Source organism: Xenopus laevis, chromosome 9_10L, assembly GCF_017654675.1.
Source record: "Xenopus laevis strain J_2021 chromosome 9_10L, Xenopus_laevis_v10.1, whole genome shotgun sequence".
In the NCBI taxonomy this organism is placed as follows: domain Eukaryota; kingdom Metazoa; phylum Chordata; class Amphibia; order Anura; family Pipidae; genus Xenopus; species Xenopus laevis.
Window position 1 is genome coordinate 99,620,341 of NC_054387.1, and position 21,675 is coordinate 99,642,015.

At 36.1% G+C, this 21,675-nt stretch overlaps 1 protein-coding gene across 3 annotated transcripts in view; it reads right to left on the reverse strand.

Moving 5' to 3' along the window:
- LOC108701886 overlaps positions 1-21,675 on the reverse strand; it is a 139,518-nt gene that overhangs the window by 70,121 nt on the left and 47,722 nt on the right. For all 3 annotated transcript variants that reach the window (XM_041576155.1, XM_041576156.1, XM_041576157.1), the window contains exons 15-25: positions 19,836-19,954; positions 18,254-18,532; positions 16,237-16,395; positions 14,202-14,386; positions 13,081-13,263; positions 12,188-12,279; positions 11,272-11,441; positions 11,024-11,183; positions 9,009-9,088; positions 4,943-5,123; positions 4,439-4,594 (exon numbers count right to left, since the gene is read on the reverse strand). In XM_041576155.1, the coding sequence (XP_041432089.1) occupies positions 4,439-4,594; positions 4,943-5,123; positions 9,009-9,088; positions 11,024-11,183; positions 11,272-11,441; positions 12,188-12,279; positions 13,081-13,263; positions 14,202-14,386; positions 16,237-16,395; positions 18,254-18,532; positions 19,836-19,954 (1,764 nt within the window). The remainder of the gene's footprint in view (positions 1-4,438; positions 4,595-4,942; positions 5,124-9,008; positions 9,089-11,023; positions 11,184-11,271; positions 11,442-12,187; positions 12,280-13,080; positions 13,264-14,201; positions 14,387-16,236; positions 16,396-18,253; positions 18,533-19,835; positions 19,955-21,675) is intronic.

The window sequence follows — 21,675 nt, forward strand, 5'->3', positions numbered from 1 at the left end:
TTACGGAAAGATCCGTTATCCGGAAAACCCCAGGTCCCGAGCATTCTGGATAACAGGTCCCATACCTGTATATCCATACAATGGGGACACCCCAATATTTAACTTCCTGGTGTATAGAGGGGCTTTGGAATCTATCTACCAGGATGTCTATTTCTCTTTGGTAGAAAACAGGAGTGTTGTATTGTTACATAGTAGCTGAGATTAGAAAAACATACACATATACCTGGTTTATTTTTTTGCCCAAGTGAATCTTACCTAAATGATAATTAATCCAGAGGAAGGCAAAACAAATCTGAAATGATCTCCTATTTGCCTCAGAAGGAGACAAAATCCTTTCAAAGGGGGAATCAAACCATTCTCTGGATCACTGAGTGTTTTTGTCTGTACGATGTGTATGGTGGCCTGCTGATTCTGACCAATATCAATGCATGAGAATAGGGCACATGTCCACTGATGCATATGTTTGGCCTGTTATCCACTCACCCCATGAGCCTATTGGGCAGGGCGTGTATCTGGGCAGCCCCTGAATGGTTGCCTAAAGGGGGATGTTATCAGTTTGTATACGTTTATAAAGGTACCCTACAATAAACTCTCTAGTAAAGACAAGGGCATTGATTGAGCATAGAGGAGAGTGAAGTGAAAATTACAGTGAGTCGTAAATTTTGTTGAAAATTCCCTGAAGCAGCTGTATTAGCAGACACAAGAAATTGTTTCATGAAAGTGCTGGATGTGTTTTTAACAATTAAAAAGTACTGGCATTAATGTATAAATTTATGTATAGTATACTCCAGACTGAATGGACTGTACCAATGCTGCATTCCTCTGCATGAAGTATAAGCTAAATCGAGGTTGCTTAAAGGAGAACTAAAGCTTAACTAAAGAAGTAGCTAGAAATGTTGTACCGTACATTATGTTTTGGGCTTCTGTACCAGCCCAAGGCAACCACAGCCCTTTAGCAGTAAAGATCTGTGTCTCTAAAATGCCCCAGTAGCTCCCCATCTTCTTTTCTGCTGGTTTACTGCCCATGCTCTGTGCTGCTGTCACTGAGCTTAGGGACCCAATCACAATATACTGAATATATATTATACATGCCCCAATATATAGTGAATAAAGTACCCCCTCTTGTAAAATATAAGGATATTATAAGTTACCGAGGAGTTTCATGACCATATAAAAACACGAGGCCGAAGGCCGAGTGTTTTTATACAGGTCATGGAACTCCGAGGTAACTTCTAATATCCTCATATTTTGCAACTGAGGGTACTTTATTAATTATAATACACAAATTTCAATGAGTCATGTGACAGAAATGACATCAGAACTCACCGTTTATAACTGATGACATCAGAACTCACCGTTTATAAGGATATAATTTACAGGATATTCATGGCTTTTGTGTATTATAAGGCTGATTAGTAAATAATTCATCTCAGAAACCAGCACAATTAGCATCAGAATTTAATAATCAGCCTTGTAGTATAAGCTTATATGACAGACAAATCTCAATCTTTCTGCTGATTTGTGATGACTCCTGTCATATCCAGCCATATTCATGTATAAGGTTTAGTTTTCCTTTCAAGGACAACCTGATGGACAAATGTCTTTCTTCACTTTCAGCTATGTTATTGTGTTACTAGATTCACATGTACAATCTATGTAGATTTAAGGGAAAGTCTAGTATTATAAAGGGGATTTGGTGTACTTGAAAGTCATTAGTAAAAAGGAAAGAAAACTTTCAAAATCTGCAAAAACTATGCTTTCAATGGGTCACCTTTAGACAGATTTAGCAGCAAGTTGTTCTGCTAAATTCATTGATCCCTTAAGCTCCATAAGGTAATTGGAGCTTATTTGCATTCTATTGTATTTTAATTCTGAAAAGTGCCCTTTGGATAACCATCTCCGCTGATGATCTTGAGAGCAGAAATGAATCAAAATTGTATGACAAGAGTTGATTTGACAGCACTGATCTCACTGAACTTCTGGCTGCAGAACTGCATCATAAAACAAAGCTAATGATCCCTCGGAACAAGCCAAGCACAAGATAAACGATAAAAGAACATTCTAGGGTAACACCATGCCAAGAAATGTGATCTCTCTGTAAAAAGAACTGAACATTAAGCAATGTAATCTCCATGAAATGAAATTTAAAGCAGTGTTTAATGCAATCTAAAATATGAAGAGAGTAAGATAGGAGCCCTCCAACTTCCAGATGCACCTTCTCCTTCAACAAAGTTTAACTTGACCCTCTTGTGTTCATGAGATCATGGCTGGAAAGTCTATTCGTTGTCAGGAAAGTTTAAAGTGATCATCAGACTTTTTCTTTAATAGTTTTCAGTTAAAACTGATGTCTGTACTTCTCTTTTTTGCAAATCTAAAACTTGATCTGTTAACTGGCACATAAGATGTGTTTTACACTGGATGATTGGAGCTATTTACCCCCCTCACTTTGCCTGTAAGCTTAGTGGGCAACTGAAGCCATTTGACAAAAGTTATCCAGTTATACCACAAGTGCAAGAGTTTTAAGAATTGCAAATTGTAGGTGTTGTACTTTGCATACCTGTATTCTCTGTATGTTAGCTGGGAATACCTACATACAGTATTTGCAAGTTTGTCACGTTTTCTTGAGTAATGTGTGAGCATTCCTTTTACAGAACAATTTGGGTCCCTCTGCACAATTTGCAAAAAGATCAATTTTCTATATTACAGGTATGGTACATGTTATCAGAATCAGGGCTGGAACTAGGGGGCAAATTCACTAAGATTCGTAGTTGCGCCAGGCGCAACTTCGCCGCACTTCGCCACACTTCGCCAGGCGTAGTTTCGCCAGCGTTCCGCAAATTCACTAAAATCCGAAGTTGCGCACAGGGGTAGCGTAAGGTTGTGAAGTTGTACTAGCGTTGATTCGCTAAGCGAAGCGAAGTTACGCTAGCGATGGTTAATTTGCATACGGCGCCAAATTCAAATTTCAATGGAGGAATACGTAGAATCACTACAAATGCCTTGGAAACCTTCAAAACATCAAATGAAATTTTTTTTTTTGCCCTACACATGTGCCCACTGTATAGTTAAGTTGCCATGAGTTAGGAAATGTAGGGGGGAAGGAGGGGAGCCCCAAAAAATTTTTCGATCTTTTTCAGCCTATCACCCATAATATAGAAAAAACGCCAGCGTTTTTTGGGACTTAGAAAAAATTTGAACTTTTTTTGAAGCAATCCCTATCTACTCTATTGCGCGTGCTTCAGTCTAGCGTAAAAGTTAGCGTTCAGTACACTGCTCGCTTTAGTGAATATGTGTAGTTACGTCCGTAGCGAAAATTCGCCAGGCGTAAGGGTGCGAAGTAACACTAGCGAATTTACGCCAGCGTTCGTTAGTGAATTTGCGAAGTAATGAAAATGCCCAACGCTAGCGAATTGACGCTAGCGTTAGGCGCTTCGTCGCTTAGTGAATTTGCCCCTAGGGGTAGACAGAAGAAGCACTTGCCTAGGGCGCAGTGGTGGTGGTGGTGGGGGGTGCTAGGCATAGCACTATGGGAGAAGCCATTCCATAATTTTGAGCTTTTTGGATAACAGGTTTCCGGATAACGGAACCCATAACTGTACTCTGACTGATTATGCTGTACTGTTGGAGACAACGTATATCCATTGTTAGGAGTGTCCCTGCAAATAGTTTATAGGAATAGTATAGCCATAATACATTCTCTAGCCCAAGTTGGTCAATAAATTAGTATATACCCCATTAGATTTTATCTATCAGGAATGCTAAAAAATGTAGTTCAATATCAGCTGTGTGCTAGTCAGTCACTCTTCTTATACAGCTTAGGGACCTATTATCCAGAAAGCTTGGAAGCTGGGGTTTTCCGGATAAGGGACCTTTCCATAATTTGGATTTCCATACATTCAGTCTATTTAAAAATAATCCAAACATTAAATAAACCCAATAGGATTGTTTTGCCTCTAATAAGGAATAGTATTATCTTAGTTGGGATCAAGCACAAGGTACTGTTTCTTTACTACATAGAAAAGGGAAATCAGTTTATAAAATCTGAACTATATGATTAAAATAAAGTCTATGGGAGATGGCCTTCCTGTAATTAGGAGCTTTTTGGATAATGGGTTTCCAGATAATGGATCCCATACCTATATTACAATCTTTCCTCTAAAGGTTCTTTAAAGTAAGTATAAGATATGGCTAGAGACCAGAGCATTTCTAAAGCACAAATAAGGATTTATTTAATTTGTGTTCATATTGTGTTTTTTTCCCAATATGTTTTGCAAAACCGTGGATACCTGCACCAGTCCAAAATAAGTGGTATATTCAAAAAAATAACAATTGGCCATGCAATCTCTTAATAAAGCCAGAATTATTTTGAAGAAGATGCATTTAATATCACTTCTCAAAAGATTATTAACAGAAGTATGTATTAATAAACGATCAATACCTAAAAGTCCATATTTTACTCTCACAGCGTTTGTCCAAATGTCCCCCCGTTTCTGAAGCAGACCAATGGCGTAGGAACCAAACACTCCAGGAATGTACGCTTCCCCTTCTAATGAGTACTGCTTCAGTTTATCGTCTGCTTTCTTGTCCAGTACAGCTATATAGCAAAGGAGAGAGAAACCAACGTTATATATTTTCTGCAACGGGTAAAAAGGACATTTCTACTTGAGTACCATGTAATAGAGAATCCCAGATTTACAGTACACAAACACAAGTTGCATGAATAGAAACAATTTCCTAGAAGCCCATAGTTTAGTGCTGAAATATGAATTTATTAAATTTGTCATACTAGCTTTTTTAATTCTTACAGTACTAATCTAAAAGATCCCTAAGAAGAATCACTGAAATTCATGAAGTTGCAACGCATTGAATATGGAATATGTTCAATATTTGCTGTACAGATACCAAATTCCTTAAAGTAGGAAATGCTAGCATGTTGTACAACCTGAAACAAATGCTGTATCCTTCAGTAAGTTGTTAAGGGCAAAAGAGAAAGCTATCTTCTTGCCAAACTGCTTGGTTAGATTCCCAGAAAGAATGATGGGACTCCCATACTTGGTCAGTTTCACTTCTGCCAGAGCCGTGTACCTCTGTTCTCCCCCTGCTGTTTGGAGGTCTGTCAGTCCCTGCAAGAGATGTGTACAAAAGCACATTAACTACATGCCCACTGCGTCTCGCCCTGATTTTTTTTAACTGTATTTACATGAATAAATTCTGAAAAGAAGAGTAGATCAATCTCAAAGTAACTGCACTTAATCTTGTGGAGTGCACGATCAACTAATTTAAAATGAGTGCAATGGATCATCATTTCTAGTGATAGGCGAATTTATTCGCAAGGTGCGAATATATAAATATATAAATATATAAATAAATTATCGAAAACCGCCGCGTCCAATTTCGTGGGAAATTCGCAAATTTTTCCGCGAAGTGAAACGCCCCAAATTCGCCCATCACTAATCATTTCCATTGTGATTCATTCATACCTTTATTATACATTTGGTAGTATCTATTCCAGATTTTTAGGGGCCCATTTACCATTTTTTCCCCACAAATCTCCACCACCAAAAATTTGTGGTATTCCTGTTTTTCTTAAAAGCTCAAAAATGCTGATCCTACTGCACTGTTTTTAATTAGTTTGGACTTTTGAGGTTTTAGGATTTTTTTTCCCTCTAGGAATTGTCTGAAAACTTAAATTTTAGAGATTTTAGAGGTATTTCCTTTTTTCGGATCGTTCTGTGCTTTTTTTCATTCATGCTTTTTAAATTCAGATCTTATAAATTTCATGAAATTCGTGGTTTTAGAGAAAGTGAGTTTAGTCATGGTTTTAAAAACCTCTAAAACCACTAAAATCAGTCTGTTGATAAATAGGCCTCTTAGTTTCAAGTATAAGGCTAAGGCCACACTAGGTGATAGCGCCGCGATTTGACTCGCGGCGACTTTTCGCCGCGACTTTTAAGCCGCAATCGCTGGGGAAACTTTTGCGCTGGCGTCTATGGGGAATCGCCAGCGTAAAAACACACGCGGCGATCTTTTTTCTATTGTCGCTCGAAATCGCCTAGCGAGGCAATTTCGAGCGACAGTAGAGAAAAGATCGGCGCGTGTGTTTTTACGCTGGCGATTTTTCGCGATTCCCCATAGACGCCAGCGCAAAAGTTTCCCCAGCGATTGCGGCTTAAAAGTCGCGGCGAAAAATCGCCGCGAGTCAAATCGCGGCGCTATCGCCTAGTGTGGCCTTAGCCTAAGTGACAAAGATAAAAAGATCCCTGGGGGAAAGGAACTTTGGAATAGATACAACTAAGGGTTTGATTTACTGATATTCTGATTTTCTTTATTCACAAATCTTAGTTTTTCTCTAAAAAGTCTTGTTTTTTTAAAAAATGTCTGTAAAACTCTAAAAATGCAAGATTTATTAAGTGTAAAAACCAAGAAAACTATAATACAAAACTTCTCCAAGTAAAAGCAGTCGAGGTCCCATAGAGGTTAATGTGAGGTACGCAGATCCTATTGGACTTTTTTTAGGCATTCAGATTTTAAGAGGTTTTCAGATTTTTTTTTGTTAGCAATTGTCAAAAAAAAACTTTTTTTTCTGTTTGTACTTTTTATAATCGGATCTTTTAATAACTTTTAATTTCCATTGAATCAGTATATATAAATAGTCACTAAGGGGGTTATTTACTAAACTATGATTTTTTCTGATCAGGATTTGTTTTGTGCAAAAACTTGAAGTTTTAGTGGAAAAAAAACTTGAATTTTTAGAGATTTATTATACCGCAAAGCTGCAAAAAGTCAGAATCGTGGATGGGAGTTTGGTCGAGCTGGGTTTAATAAATATGAGATAAATTTGAATTTTAGAAAATAAAAGTCTGTGATTGTCATGTCATTTTTATTGCCAGCTTAAAGTAATAATAAAGTACCAGAATACCCAACAGTAGCCTCGTCTTTCTCTGGGAGAAGGCAACCACTCTGAAATGCATATGAGTATCTTAATTGTAACTTCTCTTGCTGTCTTTAACTTATGCACATTTTAGGTTAGTTTCAATACAGTGAGAAAAAGGTCATGGACAAGATTTAATTCAATTCAGAAAACATCCCTCATGGTTTATCACATTTTGGGCCAGATTCAATTCAGTGAGAAAAAGTTTTCACACTGGATTGAATCTGGCCCACAAAATCTATTGAAGTCTATGGGAAAAGACTGGAACTGGATTTGTAGTATATGTTTTCTCCTTGAATTGAATCTCGTCTAGGGATGGGCGAATTTTTTCGCCTTGTTTCGCCGCTGAAACAACGCCCATAGACTTGTATGGCGGTGTGCGTCAAAAAAAAAGACGTGCGACAAAAAAAAATTTTTTGACGCCCATAGACTTTAATGGGCGACGGCGTCAATTCGCTGGCGGCGAATTTTTGGCGAAACGAAACGGCTCAGATTCGCCCATCCCTAATCTCGTCCATTACTTTTCACATGATAAACAGTGAGATACAGTAAAGTTTCCTGAATTGAATTACATCTCAAATTTCACTTTGTACATGACTTTTTAAGTGGCCCAAAAAATCTATTGAGGTCTAAGGAGAAAGGCTGGAACTGAATTGAATCTTGTCCATGACTTTTTACCTGATAAACTGTGAGCTAACTTTTTCTCATTGAATTGAATCTGGCCCTTTATTAGGAAAGTGGGAGAATTAGCACCCAAAATAGGAGCTGGCTAAAAATTCAGTTACATGTATTTTTGCTTTTAGTGGTTCCTTACCAGTAGTGATGTGCAAGTTGACTCAAAACCTATGGTAAACGGGGGTTGACAGAAGATAATGGCCAAACTCGCACACCCAGGCCTTAAAAGCTCCGCCAGGTGCTCAATTGCTTGGAAGGATCGGCACCCTCCTCAAACGGCAAAAGAAGAAAGCAAATGGCACTCACAGCATATTCAAGCAGGATAAACCTTGCGTATGTTTATTTGCACACGATGCAACGTTTCGGGGTGGTCCCCTTTGTCAAGCAAACGGGGGTTGACCACTGTTTGAGTGGGGTTGGGTTTAAATTTAGCCAACCATTGTGGGTTACATTTGGGTGCAGGTCGGACTGGGGTCTAACCTCCATACTGCTCCAGAAGATTCCCTGTTTTGGAACCAGAGGCAATCACAGAAGTAGTATACAGAGTGAAATTACATTGTTATGGGTTGGGTGTGGGTTTCACTATAGAAATTGTGAGTTTTCTCCAAAAAATCTACCAAAATGTGGTTAAAAATTCAAAAACATTTATTAGCACATTACAGGTGATGGAGAAAACTCACAATTTTTGTTGTTGTTCTATATACATGCATCCATAGACTGGGGTGAACTGTGAGTATATTCTCTTCCCTTTATTATTTTTGTTTATTCTTGTTATTGGACTTTAACACACTTTGATACTGCTTATATTGGCTGTACCATTTTCACTCATTGTGGGTCTTACTATGGCAACATTTTGCGGGTTAAAGTTTTACCTGACCCACACATCACTACTCTACCAGATTGGTTTTAAAGCAAATATATTGTTAAATACTTTGCTACCATGATGGGAGTTGCAGTTGTTAAACCTATTCAAAACTCTGTTCAGGCTACCTACCTGCCTAGAGAACTTTTTCCAGTGGTACCCTACTTGGGTCATATTAGATTAATTTGCATTCCTCCTACTTTTAACTGTATTATTTACTTTACTCTAGGTATTTTGCCCATTCTATCTCTCCTTCTATTATGCTTTACTCCAACTAGATGTTTTACACATTCACCTTACCTCAAAAGCAGTTTCACATTTATTAAAGTGATATGACATTTGCCCAGGTATAGATAAAATATAAGATTTCATTGTTTAGTAATAAGAATGCCTTTGTTTCTGGCAGATGTTTAGCTCTAAACTATCATGTAAAATAATGGAAGCATTGTACAGGATTTGTTTCTTGCCAATCTCATTGTATATTTGGCAATCCAAATAAGATAATATTGTCCTTTGTTTATCCAGAAAGCTTGTACGTACCTTAATATAATAAATCTCCTTGTCATCTAAGATTAATTCCAAATGCCCGTTCCTAGAATTCCGAGAAGATTCAATTTTCCCTGTTGGGCATCAAGCATAATTGATACAGATGTGAAGAAATCAAATTTCTTTGTCTGCACTTTGACACAATCAGGCTAATTAAATGCTATTAAATTAAATAGTTGTTATGCAGCATTAGTTGAAGGAAAATTGTCCAAGAGCCAGAAGGTTTACAAATCATCCAAAAAGCACAATATGTTATAGTACTACTATCGATATACAATAATCACAAAAAATGTATGTCAGTACATCTAGTACCATATTTGGGCTTTTATAGACCTTTGTTAAGAAATAATAAGAGTGTGAAAGCATTGGTTCCATGCATTTTTAGCAGTAGGGTTTGCACTGTATCCACGTTTTTAAGTTAACATGAGGGTTCATGTTCAGGTTCAAAATCCTCCTTTACAATAATCTATAACAAGGACTGCCTTGTTCAAAGCAATGTCAATGAATGAGCCATACCCTTTTATCCTGTTAATTCGAAATATCATCTGTGAATGCATTCATCTATAAATCAACTACTGCCCATGTAGGGCCATTGACAGGTATGGGATTCGTTATCCAGAAAACCGTTCTCCAGAAAGTTTGAAATTATTTCCTTATTTTCTGTAATATTAGGAAAGTACCTAAGACATAATTAATCAGTTTTATTTAAAGTTGAAAAGTTTTTATAGTAGACTTAGGGGCCCAATTACTAACAATCGAATTTTTGAATTTTTCCACGAATCTTTAAAAATTTGTGGTTTTCTCAATTTTTTTTAAAAAAAAAGTTCTAAAAATGTCAAGATTTATGAAGTGTAAAAACCATGAAACCCACTAAAACAAAACTTTGCCAGGTAAAAGTTGTTATAAGTTATAGAAGTCAATGGGAGCGGCACTGATTCTATTGGACTGCTCTAAATCAATTAAGTCTTTTAGAGGTTCGCTAGAAATTGTCCAAAAAAAAGTTTTTGAGTTCTTTGTATTTTTTTGCGCATTGTTCCGGGCAATTTTCAGTTCATACTTTCATTCATAGTTTTAGGGGGTTATTTATTAAAGTCAGAATTTATCTCAATATTTTTTGCAACAAACTGTGATCAAATCTGCTCAGGTTTTTTACGCTTATTTATTATTACATTTTCCCGAAAATGTGCTTTGTGGAAAAAAATCGGATTTTCAAGATTTTTTCAGATTTTTTCATCCGATTTTTACGAATTTCCCGATTTTTTCTAAATTTTCAGCCGAAACCTCTGAAAACTTCGGGGTATTGCACGAAACCCAGCACACACCAAAAAATCATTGGGACTTCTCCCATTGACTTATATGCAACCTCAACAGGTCTGAGATGCCGGATTTTCAGATTCAGATTTTTTTAAAAGTCTGATTTTATAAAAAAAAAAAAAATCACAATCATTCGGAGTTTAGTAAATAACCCCCTTAGAGTCTGAGTTTAGTCGTGGTTTCAAAAACCTCTAAAAGCACTAAAATCCAACCCTTGATCAATATGCCCCTTAATGTATGAAAACCCTAGGTCCCGAGCATTCTGGATAACAGGGCCCATACCTGTACCAAAAGAAAGGAACCCAAACTAGTATTTAGTATGTAATATCAGTTGTGGATACTGCAAAGTGGTTCACAAAGTAAAATCTATAGCTGATACACCCTGGTGTAAAACATATTACTACTTGTAGGATGTCATTATATTTGTAAAGCAGCTGTCCCAGATGCCTCATGTAGTAATGCCCAGAGAACAGAAGAGTGATTGGTTATGCTGATCAATAGGGATGAGTGCATTACCTGATTTGCAGTGAAATTAATGCTATTGAATTCCTACATTTTCAAGAAAGCTTCGCACATTCCAATAAAACAAATGACACAGCAGCATGACAGGTGCAGTCAAAAAACATCACCATAAAATGTCACATGTAGTATAAGCCTTTCAGTCCTTCTCAAATCTTTATAGACCTATAACATACCATTCAACTGAATCTTCTTTCTTGGATGGAGAAGTGTTATCCTAAATTTTCTATGTTGTATATTATAATGTAGGTCAATGCCAACATCTCTCCTAATCTCAGATTTTGGGGTACCCATAAAAAAGTGCAGCGTTGCTTCATTTGGAATCCAGTCATCTTTCTGTAGAAGATATATAAATATTTTAAATTGTCTGATCTGTAAGTAACCATTGACATTTGTATTTATTGCTAATATCCAATAGCACTACCTGTGGAATTTGGTTGTATGAGGCCTCAAGAAGATACTGCCGCAGTCCCTTGTCCTGTTTCCTGAGTACGAGGGATACTTTTACTGGGCCAGATAGTGGGAAAGGTAAAAGACTTTCAGCTTCGGGGTAAGACACATCCAAACATGGCTGCCAACCAAATAATTTAGACACTGTGAAGAACCAAATTACAGCATTAATATATCATAATATATATATATATATATATATATATATATATATATATATATATATATAGATATATATGATATTGAGTGAGCATATAAGTGTTAGCTTTTCTGTATAACTAAAGCTGTACGGATTTCGAATATTAGATAAAGACAGGCTGTATTATATTAGTTAGTGCTCATTATATGTTACATACAGCCTGCCTATGGCACTACAAGGTTATTTTAGGTAATACTTTATTTAAATATCCTACTGCTCACCAGCTGAGCATTCTTAAAAACAGCACAGAGAGGAGGGTCATTATTTCCTATGCCAGAATAACTACCTGGCACGCAGTTTAGTTTTAAATAAAAAATGTTATGAGAATATAAACTGTATTTTACACCAGAGAGGGAAAATGATGAACCACTGGCAGGTCTTTTTAGCATTCTCAATTTTATTATTATGTAAAGTATAGCATATATTTCCAATACTTGAATTATTAAAAATAAGGCACTTATGTAGTTTTTAACGTTATAGTTAAAAAAAATCTTGGTTCTCTGTGAAGCATACGTTCTTTTAATTCAGTTTCTCTACGATCATCCCTTAAACTTACCATCACTAACCACTCCATGTTACAGGGAGAATACAGTTCATAGTATCAATTTATGAAGCAATAATATCAATACACAAATTATGAATCTTTATTTGTATTAACTAAAAGACATCTGTAATGGGTACAACAGCTTACCCTCCTCATTCATGCAGGCTTTTCTTTCTTTCTGATAGACGGGATTGATTATTGTCTTCAGACCATCAGGTGTTACCTGGTACAACGTGGAGCTGGATAAAAAGTTGAGAAATTAAAAAAAATTGTTAACAGCTCCAAAATAGCAATGAGCAAAGTCAATGGGTGTCAAAAAAATTTTTTTATGACCGCAACAATTTTTCTCACTGCATTAAAGTCAATGTTTTTTTTTTCTTATGGCAACTTCTTTGTCTCCGCAACTTTTTGTTGCAGCAATTTTTTCTGTGGCAAAATTTTGCTGCAGTTTCACAAAAAAAATTGCAAAAGGCGAAAGGCGGAATCAGCAAATCTATGGCTACCTAAAAAATTAGCTCATCACTACTCCAAAAATCTTATACCAGCTTCATATAAGCGTAAGTTGTTTGTATTCTGCTGTATTCACAAAATGACTTTTGTGTATTTGATGTTCCTTTAACACCAACAATATTTATTTCCAATTTCAGGTTTTCTGAATCCCCTTTCTTTGTGTTAAAGGGATGTGGTGTCAGGTTCAAGCCTAGACTGCTTTCAACTATAAAGAAAAATACTAATGCAACTAAAAGTATAAACATAACATTTATTATATGAAGTAAAATACATTAGTCCCCCATAGAAAGCCTAACGAGTTTCATGCTTACCCAGCACATGGTCATAGGCAACCACTTAATTAAGCTTTAGACTGCTTTCAAGTCTAATGGCGAAAATTCCTATTCATGCATAGAAAATACCTGATAATTCTTATCAAAGAAACCTTGTAATTAAATAGAAAGCAATGTTCAGGCTACTAAGACTGTATTATTTAGGTATACAACACAGTGCACATCAATTGTCATATAAACTAAATGCAACTATTGTACCTGAAATTAAATATTTCCATAGATTCATCGGGTGTGTTTAGAAAAATTTTCAGCTCTTGACCTTTCTTCATTTGGATTCCACCATCCACACTGCTCATTGCTTTTAAACCAGTTACCCATCTTAAGCCCATTTTACCTACTGTTCCCACAATACCCATTTGGCTGGACAGTTGGATTAAGGCACTATCAAAAGAAAGAATATAGAGTTAGAATAGCTTCACAGCTAGTTTACATTTTTAAAAAGTGGAATTGTCTCGGAACACAGAACTTCAATTCAGAACAAAACATTCCAAGTCAAGGGAATATGCATATAAACAATCATGCATTATCATTACATTCACGGGGAAACTATTGTACTGAATTCTACTACATGGAGGGGGTGTTTTGTTTATAAAACCTTTGGAGATTTATGTTTTAAGGTGGCCATGCACGGGCCATTTTGGGTCCTTTAGGTGATGGCAGACAAGGCTACTGGGGGAGATTAGTAGGTCAGTGACAAATCTCCTCTTCTTTGGGCAAGTAATCTCCCTGAAAAACCTTCCTGCTGGCTATAATGGCTGGGAGTGCATCATTTTCCTGAAGTCGCCTGAGTTGCCTCACGAGGAAGACACTCGGAAAACAGATTCTGAGTGCCATCCTGCTGGCGATTTACATTCTAGCCAGCGGGAAGGCATTTAGGAGAGATTTGATGGCCAGATCTCGATCGGGCAGGTTTGAGTTTCCCCACCCAATCGAGAGTTGATGCTGTCCTCATACCGTCGGCTGGTATGTCTGTCATTGTAATCCGATCGTTTGGCCATAAGAATGGCAGTGTCTCAAATGAGCAGATTTTATAGTGTATTACCACATTTAGTTTGACAATAAACAATAACGTATAAAGGAGTGAAAATCTATATAAAGTGCAACACCTATGAAACAGAAATACAGGAAATACAGGATTCATATAATCTCATCAAGAAAATGAGATTATATCAATATTCAAAAGAATATGAATATAAACAATCATGCATGATCATTACAATTTACATTAGACATTCAGATGAAAAAGATCTAATATTTTTCCTTTACACTGGGATGATTTATTAATAGTTAACTGGGTAATTATGACCACTGTCACCTACCTTGGTTTGATATATCCGTTAACATAAAAATTAGCTTGCTGCTTGAAATCCATATTTCCTCTAATCTTAACACTCGTGGATAATGTGGCATTAAGGGAAAGCTGAACAGGGAATCCTGAAAGAGTTGGGAAGGTGATTTCTTCTGTTGCCAATCCCATTCTTTTGCTATACTGAACTTCCTGACCCTAAAACACAAAATATTAGGTTAAAATCATTTTCTTTTGTGCTTTTTTTTTCAGTGCCCTGGCCCGGCACTGATAATACATATTATGCTGTGATACGTAGTTCATGTATAGCAAGCAACTTAAATCTGCAGAGCTGGATAATCAAGTTCAAATGTTACTTGATGGATGTTTACTGCTCATTTTGCTACTATGCTGGGGCTGTCATTTTGAGTGGGACTTTTCAGCTGCCCAGAAATCACAATCTCTTCATGCAGCTCCTATTGACTTGAATGGAAAAGGTCTCAAAGCCCCATAATTAGCAGTTTTCAACACAAATATGATCTATTTAACACTTGATTGAATGCATCAAATTTGTATTCTACTCATCATTTTCAATGGGTCTACAAACTCTCAAAACAATTAGAAAAATTAGTAAAACTTGAACTGAAAAAAATAACTTAAATTTTGACGTCTATATGAACTCTGAACATGAACATGCTTTTAGATGCCAATTTTTAAATTCCATTTTTACGTGCTTTTTTAAGTCTTTTTGTGCTTAATAAAGCTCTAAAATGTGCGTTTATCTAAAAAAAACCTCTCTAGCTGCAGTTAAAATTCAAATTTGAATATTGATAAAATGAACCCCTACATGGTAACATGTGGAAACCTATTGATTTCTACATACACTCGCCTGCTTTTAGATGGCAATTTTTTAGATTGGCATTTTTTTAAGTCATTTTGTGCTTATTATATCTCTAAAATGCGAGTTTTTGAAACGCTAATTTAAATTTGTGAGTTTTAGCTTAAAAAAAACTGCAGTAAAAATTCAAATTTAAACTTTGATAAATCAGCCCCTAACGTGTGAAAATTAGACCTCTATTTTAAATGCTAAAGCAGCAACAGGCCAGCAGCACTAGACAGTAGATGAGAAATAATTTGAAGCAGGACAGCAAAGAGGACTAGTAGAGCTACATGAAATACTATGTGCAAATGGCAGTGTCCCTACAGACACAGCAACTTACAGTATTTGCCCTTCTGAGGAAGCAGATAGGTTAGACCCCCCCCCCCTAAAAATTTTTTAAAGTACTCACCAACTATGTGTTATGTCTTTAAAAAAAAAAGTAGGAAAATAGATGTTGCCCAAGAATACCCATATAGCTGTGCCTATTTAGTTTTATTTGCCCAAAGGTAATTTATTACAACAGTCAGAATGCTTTCTTTGATTAATTAATAAAATACCTCTCCTGTTTCTCTAATGCCCATATTTTCCACATACTGGTATAATATTCCTCTGCATAGCAAGGGATTACTGTTGGCAGTAATGAAGAAAAAGTGTATAGTTTTCTCTTGGTTCACATTGTTAAATGTTCAAATATACTAAAAGATATTTGTTTCTTCTGTTATAATTTGTCTTGAATGGTATTTAACTGTAACCCTAGGCCATTAGATACTTCTTCCTCTGACGACTTACTGCTCACAGCATGTGGTTTACATCAAGCTTCTGTCTTAAATGTCTTATAAAATAGAGTTTGCAATGTGGCAAGGAAATAAAAGAATACAAATACGTTATTTATTGGTTGCACAATTATTTTATTTAGGAACCTTTTAATAGCATGTATTTTAAGCATTTTGTTGACAAAAATATGTCTAAAACAATGAAAATCAGTATCATAAGCCAAATCTTTACTTATCTAAATCACAGAAAATCCTATAATTATATGCACAGCCTTAAACCCACTAAGAAGAAACTAAATATTTAAAATACTTTTATTTAATCCCTTCCTGATGCTTAATGGTCATCTGTCATCTGTTATCAAGAATTTCTATTGAGCATGATATAGTGGTATGAAGAGACAACATTGACAACATACCTTAAGAAGTCTCACTGCCAACTCAGCCATGCTTAAAGAATACTGTTTTATTGTGTGTTTCACTCCTTCACAATCCAGGAAGTTGAGCTCATTTCCAAAGATCTTCATGCTCAGACCACATTTCAGTTCATTTCTGACGCTTTTCATTCCTTTGGTGAACTATACAATGTAGAAGAAAAGATATAAACCTATTTCTAACTCACTGGTCAACCCACAGAATGCCATTTGGTATAATGCTGGATTACGTTATAACATATCAATGGCTTTTTACATCCCTCACTCCCAAATGTAAAAGTTGTTATGCCTATAGAGCCCATATATTCAGTTGCATAAGTTAAGTTGGCCTAGAATGCAGAACATGGACTCCAATTAACCAAAGTATTTGAAAAGGAACACTTGGAGGCCTATTTATCAAAGGTTGGATTTTAGGTTTTTGAAACCACGACCATACTCACTTTCTCTAAAACCAAGAATGTCATGACATTTGTTAAAATATCTGAATTAAAATAGTATGAGCAGAAAATTACGCTGAACAATTTGCTAAAAAAATCCAAAAACCTCTAAAAATTTGCATTTTTTGTACAATTTCTAGCGGAAAAAAAATCTGAAAACCTCTAAAAGTCAGAATTAATTTAAAACAGTCCAATAGGATCAACACAGCTCCCATTGACTTCTATAGGACCTCAACAACTTTACCTGGCAATGCTTTGTATTAGTGGTTTTTGTGGTTGAAAAAAAAAAAATTTGATTGTTAGTAAATGGGCCTCATAGAATTACACTGATTGGTAAAAAAGTAGTTTTGGCTAAATTGCTATCTCATGATGTAATCAGGCAGTTAGAGCACATGATTCCAGTTAACTGAGGAACAGTCACAAAATATGGCAGTTTAATTTTAAACTGAAAAAGTAAATATATACAGTTGCACAAAAAGGAAATGTTTTCATTTTTAGGGGCAGATTCACTAAGGGTCGAATTTCGAAGTTAAAAATACTTCGAAATTCGACCCTCGAATTGAAATCCTTCGACTTCGAATATCGAAGTCGAAGGATTTAGCGCTAATCCTTCGATCGCACGATCGAAGGATTTTTCGTTCGATCGAACGATTAAATCGTTCGAATCGAACGATTCGAACGATTTTAATTCAACGATCGAAGGAAAATCCTTCGATCAAAAAAAGATTAGCAAACCTATGGGGACCTTCCCCATAGGCTAACATTGACTTCGGTAGGTTTTACCTGCCGAAGTAGGGGGTCGAAGTTTTTTTTAAAGGGGAAGTACTTCGACTATCGAATGGTCGAATAGTCGAACGATTTTTCGTTCGATTCGTTCGATTTCGTTCGAATTCGAACGAATTTAACCAATTCGATGGTCGAAGTACCAAAAAAATACTTCGAAATTCGAAGTATTTTTCATTCGAATCCTTCACTCGAGCTTAGTGAATCAGCCCCCAAGAGTTTAAGCAAAATATTTTACTCAAAATTAGGGAAATACCAAATCTATAATTTTTGGATTCAGGTAAAAAAGCACTGAATCTGAAACCCGATTTCCTTATTCATACCTAAAAAAAAAATCCATCCAAAAATAACTTAAAAGGGTTCAGATTTGGTTCTGTAAGGATTTTACCGAATTTTACCGAATCCTTCATTATTCAGCCAAACCCTGGTTATACAGAACCCCCACTCAATATCACACATTGTTCTCAGACACATTTAGGAGCAAATTAATTATTTTAGTGTAAAAAACAGCTGAATAATTAACCACACATCGCCAGGCATCACTATGTAAAAACCAGAGTAAAAATGGCATAACTTTTTAACGAGATTTTTTCTTTGAGAAACTTCCACCGGAACTTACTTACAAAGATCTGAAGCGGTGTAAAATAATGGTGGGAAATCTGGAATCTGCATATTGTAAAATAAAAGTCACCTTGATAAATTTTCCATTTATTTTACACCATTTTTTTGACGAATTATGTTAAAGATTGTTTGTGTTGGATGAGTATGGAATGACCTATTACCTTCTGCTGAATCTCATTTATTTTGTTATATTTTCCAGTTGGGCAGCTGTGCTTCAGATTTTTCATCTTTTGTTGATCAGGTTTTTTTGCCGGAGACTCCCCATGTGTATATCTCTTAGATGTTGTCTTCTTGTCATTGGCTTTTGCCATTATCTCTATAGGGGTTCCTGAGTTGGTGTTTTCTTCATCTTTTCTAACAAAGGCTTTATTTGAAGTAAAGGAGGGATGACCCAACATCCTCTTGACAAGATCCTCAGCATTTTCTAATCTTATACCAAACTAGTGCAAGACAAATAAATATATACACTTAGCACTGTTTTAATTTCTTTTTACAGCCATTATATTAGAAAAACACAGAGCCATGATCTTAAAATACAATCTAAGCAATGTATTTGTACCGATATATTAGTTGGCCCAGACAATGCTTCCTTCTGATTGGTTGCTATGAATTACTGCTCCTAGGCAAACTACACAATCCCATAAATACTTAATTGTAGTGGGAGACTGTTAGGGGCAGATTTATCAAAGTTAGAATTTTGAAGTAAAAAATACTTCGAAATTCGACCATCGAATTAAAATATTTCGACTTCGAATATCGAAGTCAAGGGATTTTTTACCGAATTTTGCAATCGAACGATTGAAGGAAAATCGTTCGATCGTACGATTAAATGACACGATTTTAGCGATCGATTGAAGGATTTTCCTTCGACCTCTAAAGACTTAGGCTCTAGAAGGTCCCCATAGGCTAACTTAGCACTTCGGCAGGTTTAATTTGGCGAAGTATTGAAGTCTAAGTTTTTTTAAAGAGACAGTACTTCGATTATCGAATGGTCGAATATTCAAACGATTTTTCACTTCGAATCGAAGTCGAAGTAAACTCAAAGTCGTAGTATCCTATTCGATGGTCAAAGTATCCAAATTACTTCGAATTTCGAATTTTTTTACTGTGAAAATTCCCTCGAATTCACTTTGACACTTGATAAATCTGCCCCCTAGTTACAGCAATATTTACACATTTGTCATATACTTCATATGGAGATGATCTCAGCAGGGCTTGACAACAGTACAACCTACACAGATGTTTAAAATGCTGCCTAAAGTGTTACAAAACATAGTGCAATCACACATAGTTGACATAAAGGTTACATTGCTGCACTTGGTACTTGTAAAATTATAGGGGGAATATATCAAGTGGTACTAAGATAATGTTAGAAAAAGCCCATAGAAGAGAGGAAAAAAATAAAGTTATTCTTCTGGCATAGCTGGAAGTGAATGGTGGGCCACTGGTATCAGTTTATCTGGTGGGCCCTTACATCAGGATGTTGGTTAGGCCCATGTTGACTCTGCATGCAAGTAACTTAATCTGCGTGTGCACCTGGTTGAATTTTATTTGGCCCAGTGGAAAGGGATTACTGTTTCTAGAGTTACACAGAGTTAGAGGATAGAAATGTGGACTATGAAAAGCTTTGCGGACATTGTTTAATTTGTTTTACAAATTAGAAAACCAACCCTGATTGGAATGATTTCACAGAATAAAATCATATCAAAACTTGACTATTGGATAGATTCTGGATCATCTCACCTCTAATATATTCATTGCTCGTCCCATTGCATGTACTGTAAGATTGGCCATAGCAGAACGTGGAATGAAAGACGATGGTGTGAAAATCATTGAGGCTTCCATATTGGCTCCTGCAGATTCTAGACATAAAATCATGAAGTAGAAATAACTGTGACACAAATGCTATATGAATTTTACAGATAATTCTAATTCAACCTAATCTATTTAGTTTGGTTACAGCCAACTTGATCACTACTAACCCTTAAAGCGATACTGACACGTTTCTATAAAAATCATAGGAACGTGTCAGTAAAAAGTAAATGCTGCACGCGTAATCGTTCCCCAAAAAGTCCACCCGCAAAGCCGCCCACAGCCCCACGAACCTGTGTGCTGACGACCCGCTGACACAACTAACAGATCTTCGGGTTGCTTCAGTGACACTGGGCTGGGGGCGGAGCGATCCTTCCATAGGCTGAATTCCTGTTTTCATTCATAATTAGCCTATGGAAGGATTGCACCGCCCCCAGCCCAACGTCACTGAAATGGCTTAGAAGGTCTTTTAGCAGTGTTGGAGGGTCGAGTGAACGTAGGTTTGTGGGGGCTGGGGCGTCTTTGCAGGGGGCTTTGAGGGGAACGATTACGGGGCAGCATTTACTTGATACTTACACGTTCCTATGATTTTTATAGGAATGTGTCAGTATCGCTTAAAACAAAATCTATTCAGTTATGTGCTTGTGTTACAAAGGGTACGGAACATGCTGTAAAAGGGACCTCAACTTTAATAGGATTATCAAATGGTTTAAATCTGCTGTATCTGTATCTGCTGCTGTAAGTGTTTGTTACAAAAGCTGAAGCAGATGCTCTTTATTGTGTACAGGCTTATGATAAATGAGCCCTTAGGAGTTGCTTAATTGTTTTTAACCCAATCTAATACCTTTGTCAGACATAGTTTTTATGGTATTGCATTTTTCTATAAAGGCAAGGTGAGAAATTTGTTACTGTTGCTATATTAACGTTAGTCTTTTCCATTTTCATATAGATTAGGATGACCACTACCCAAATTATATCACACTATGCACCCATTTGTGTGTAGGCCATAGATCTTGACTTGCAAGGATTTGGTAAATAGATTAGAAATATTAAGTGAAAAAACCGGGAATAATGTCATTATTGTAAGGCAATATTACAAAAGTACAACCTAGAAATGTGCAAAATCCCTGCAAGACAAATCACCTTTATACATGTATACTTCATGTATTTGCATTTAAATTAAACAAATACAAAGGATTATTATAAATAACAGCACCAAAAAAGTGCAGAAAATAATTGGTATCAATAGAATGTAATGTAATGAGAAAGGTAGTTTATACGGTAAATTAAATATGCAATGGCATTAAATGAAAGTGAAGGCTAAAAGGAAAATGGTGTATACAGAAACAGGATTACAGTCAAATAAATAAAAGCCTTACTAATAAAATGTGTCTTGTTTGATTTTTTTAATCCTATTTATTTGGCTTATGTTGAACAGAGGCCTCTCTTAGTCTGGTCTGATTTTCCTCTGGTTAGGAAAGATGTGAGAAAGGTTTCTAAATTTTTCCAAAGCAGAAGAACATCAGAGCAGCCTCTTTCTTTCTCCTGACAACTTCATTGACTACTTGGTGGTCAGACTGGTTGGAAACTGACCAGTGGAAGGTGTTGTTGTAACAAAATTCATTAATATTAACAGTACATGTATCACTTAATATATTGGAATTAAAAATAAATAACTAATCAATGTAAATTACAATAGTGTTAAGAATAGCCCCCTCGTCAATTTTACATTCACTTATTTTAAAGGTTTACTTGTCCTTTAACGGTCATC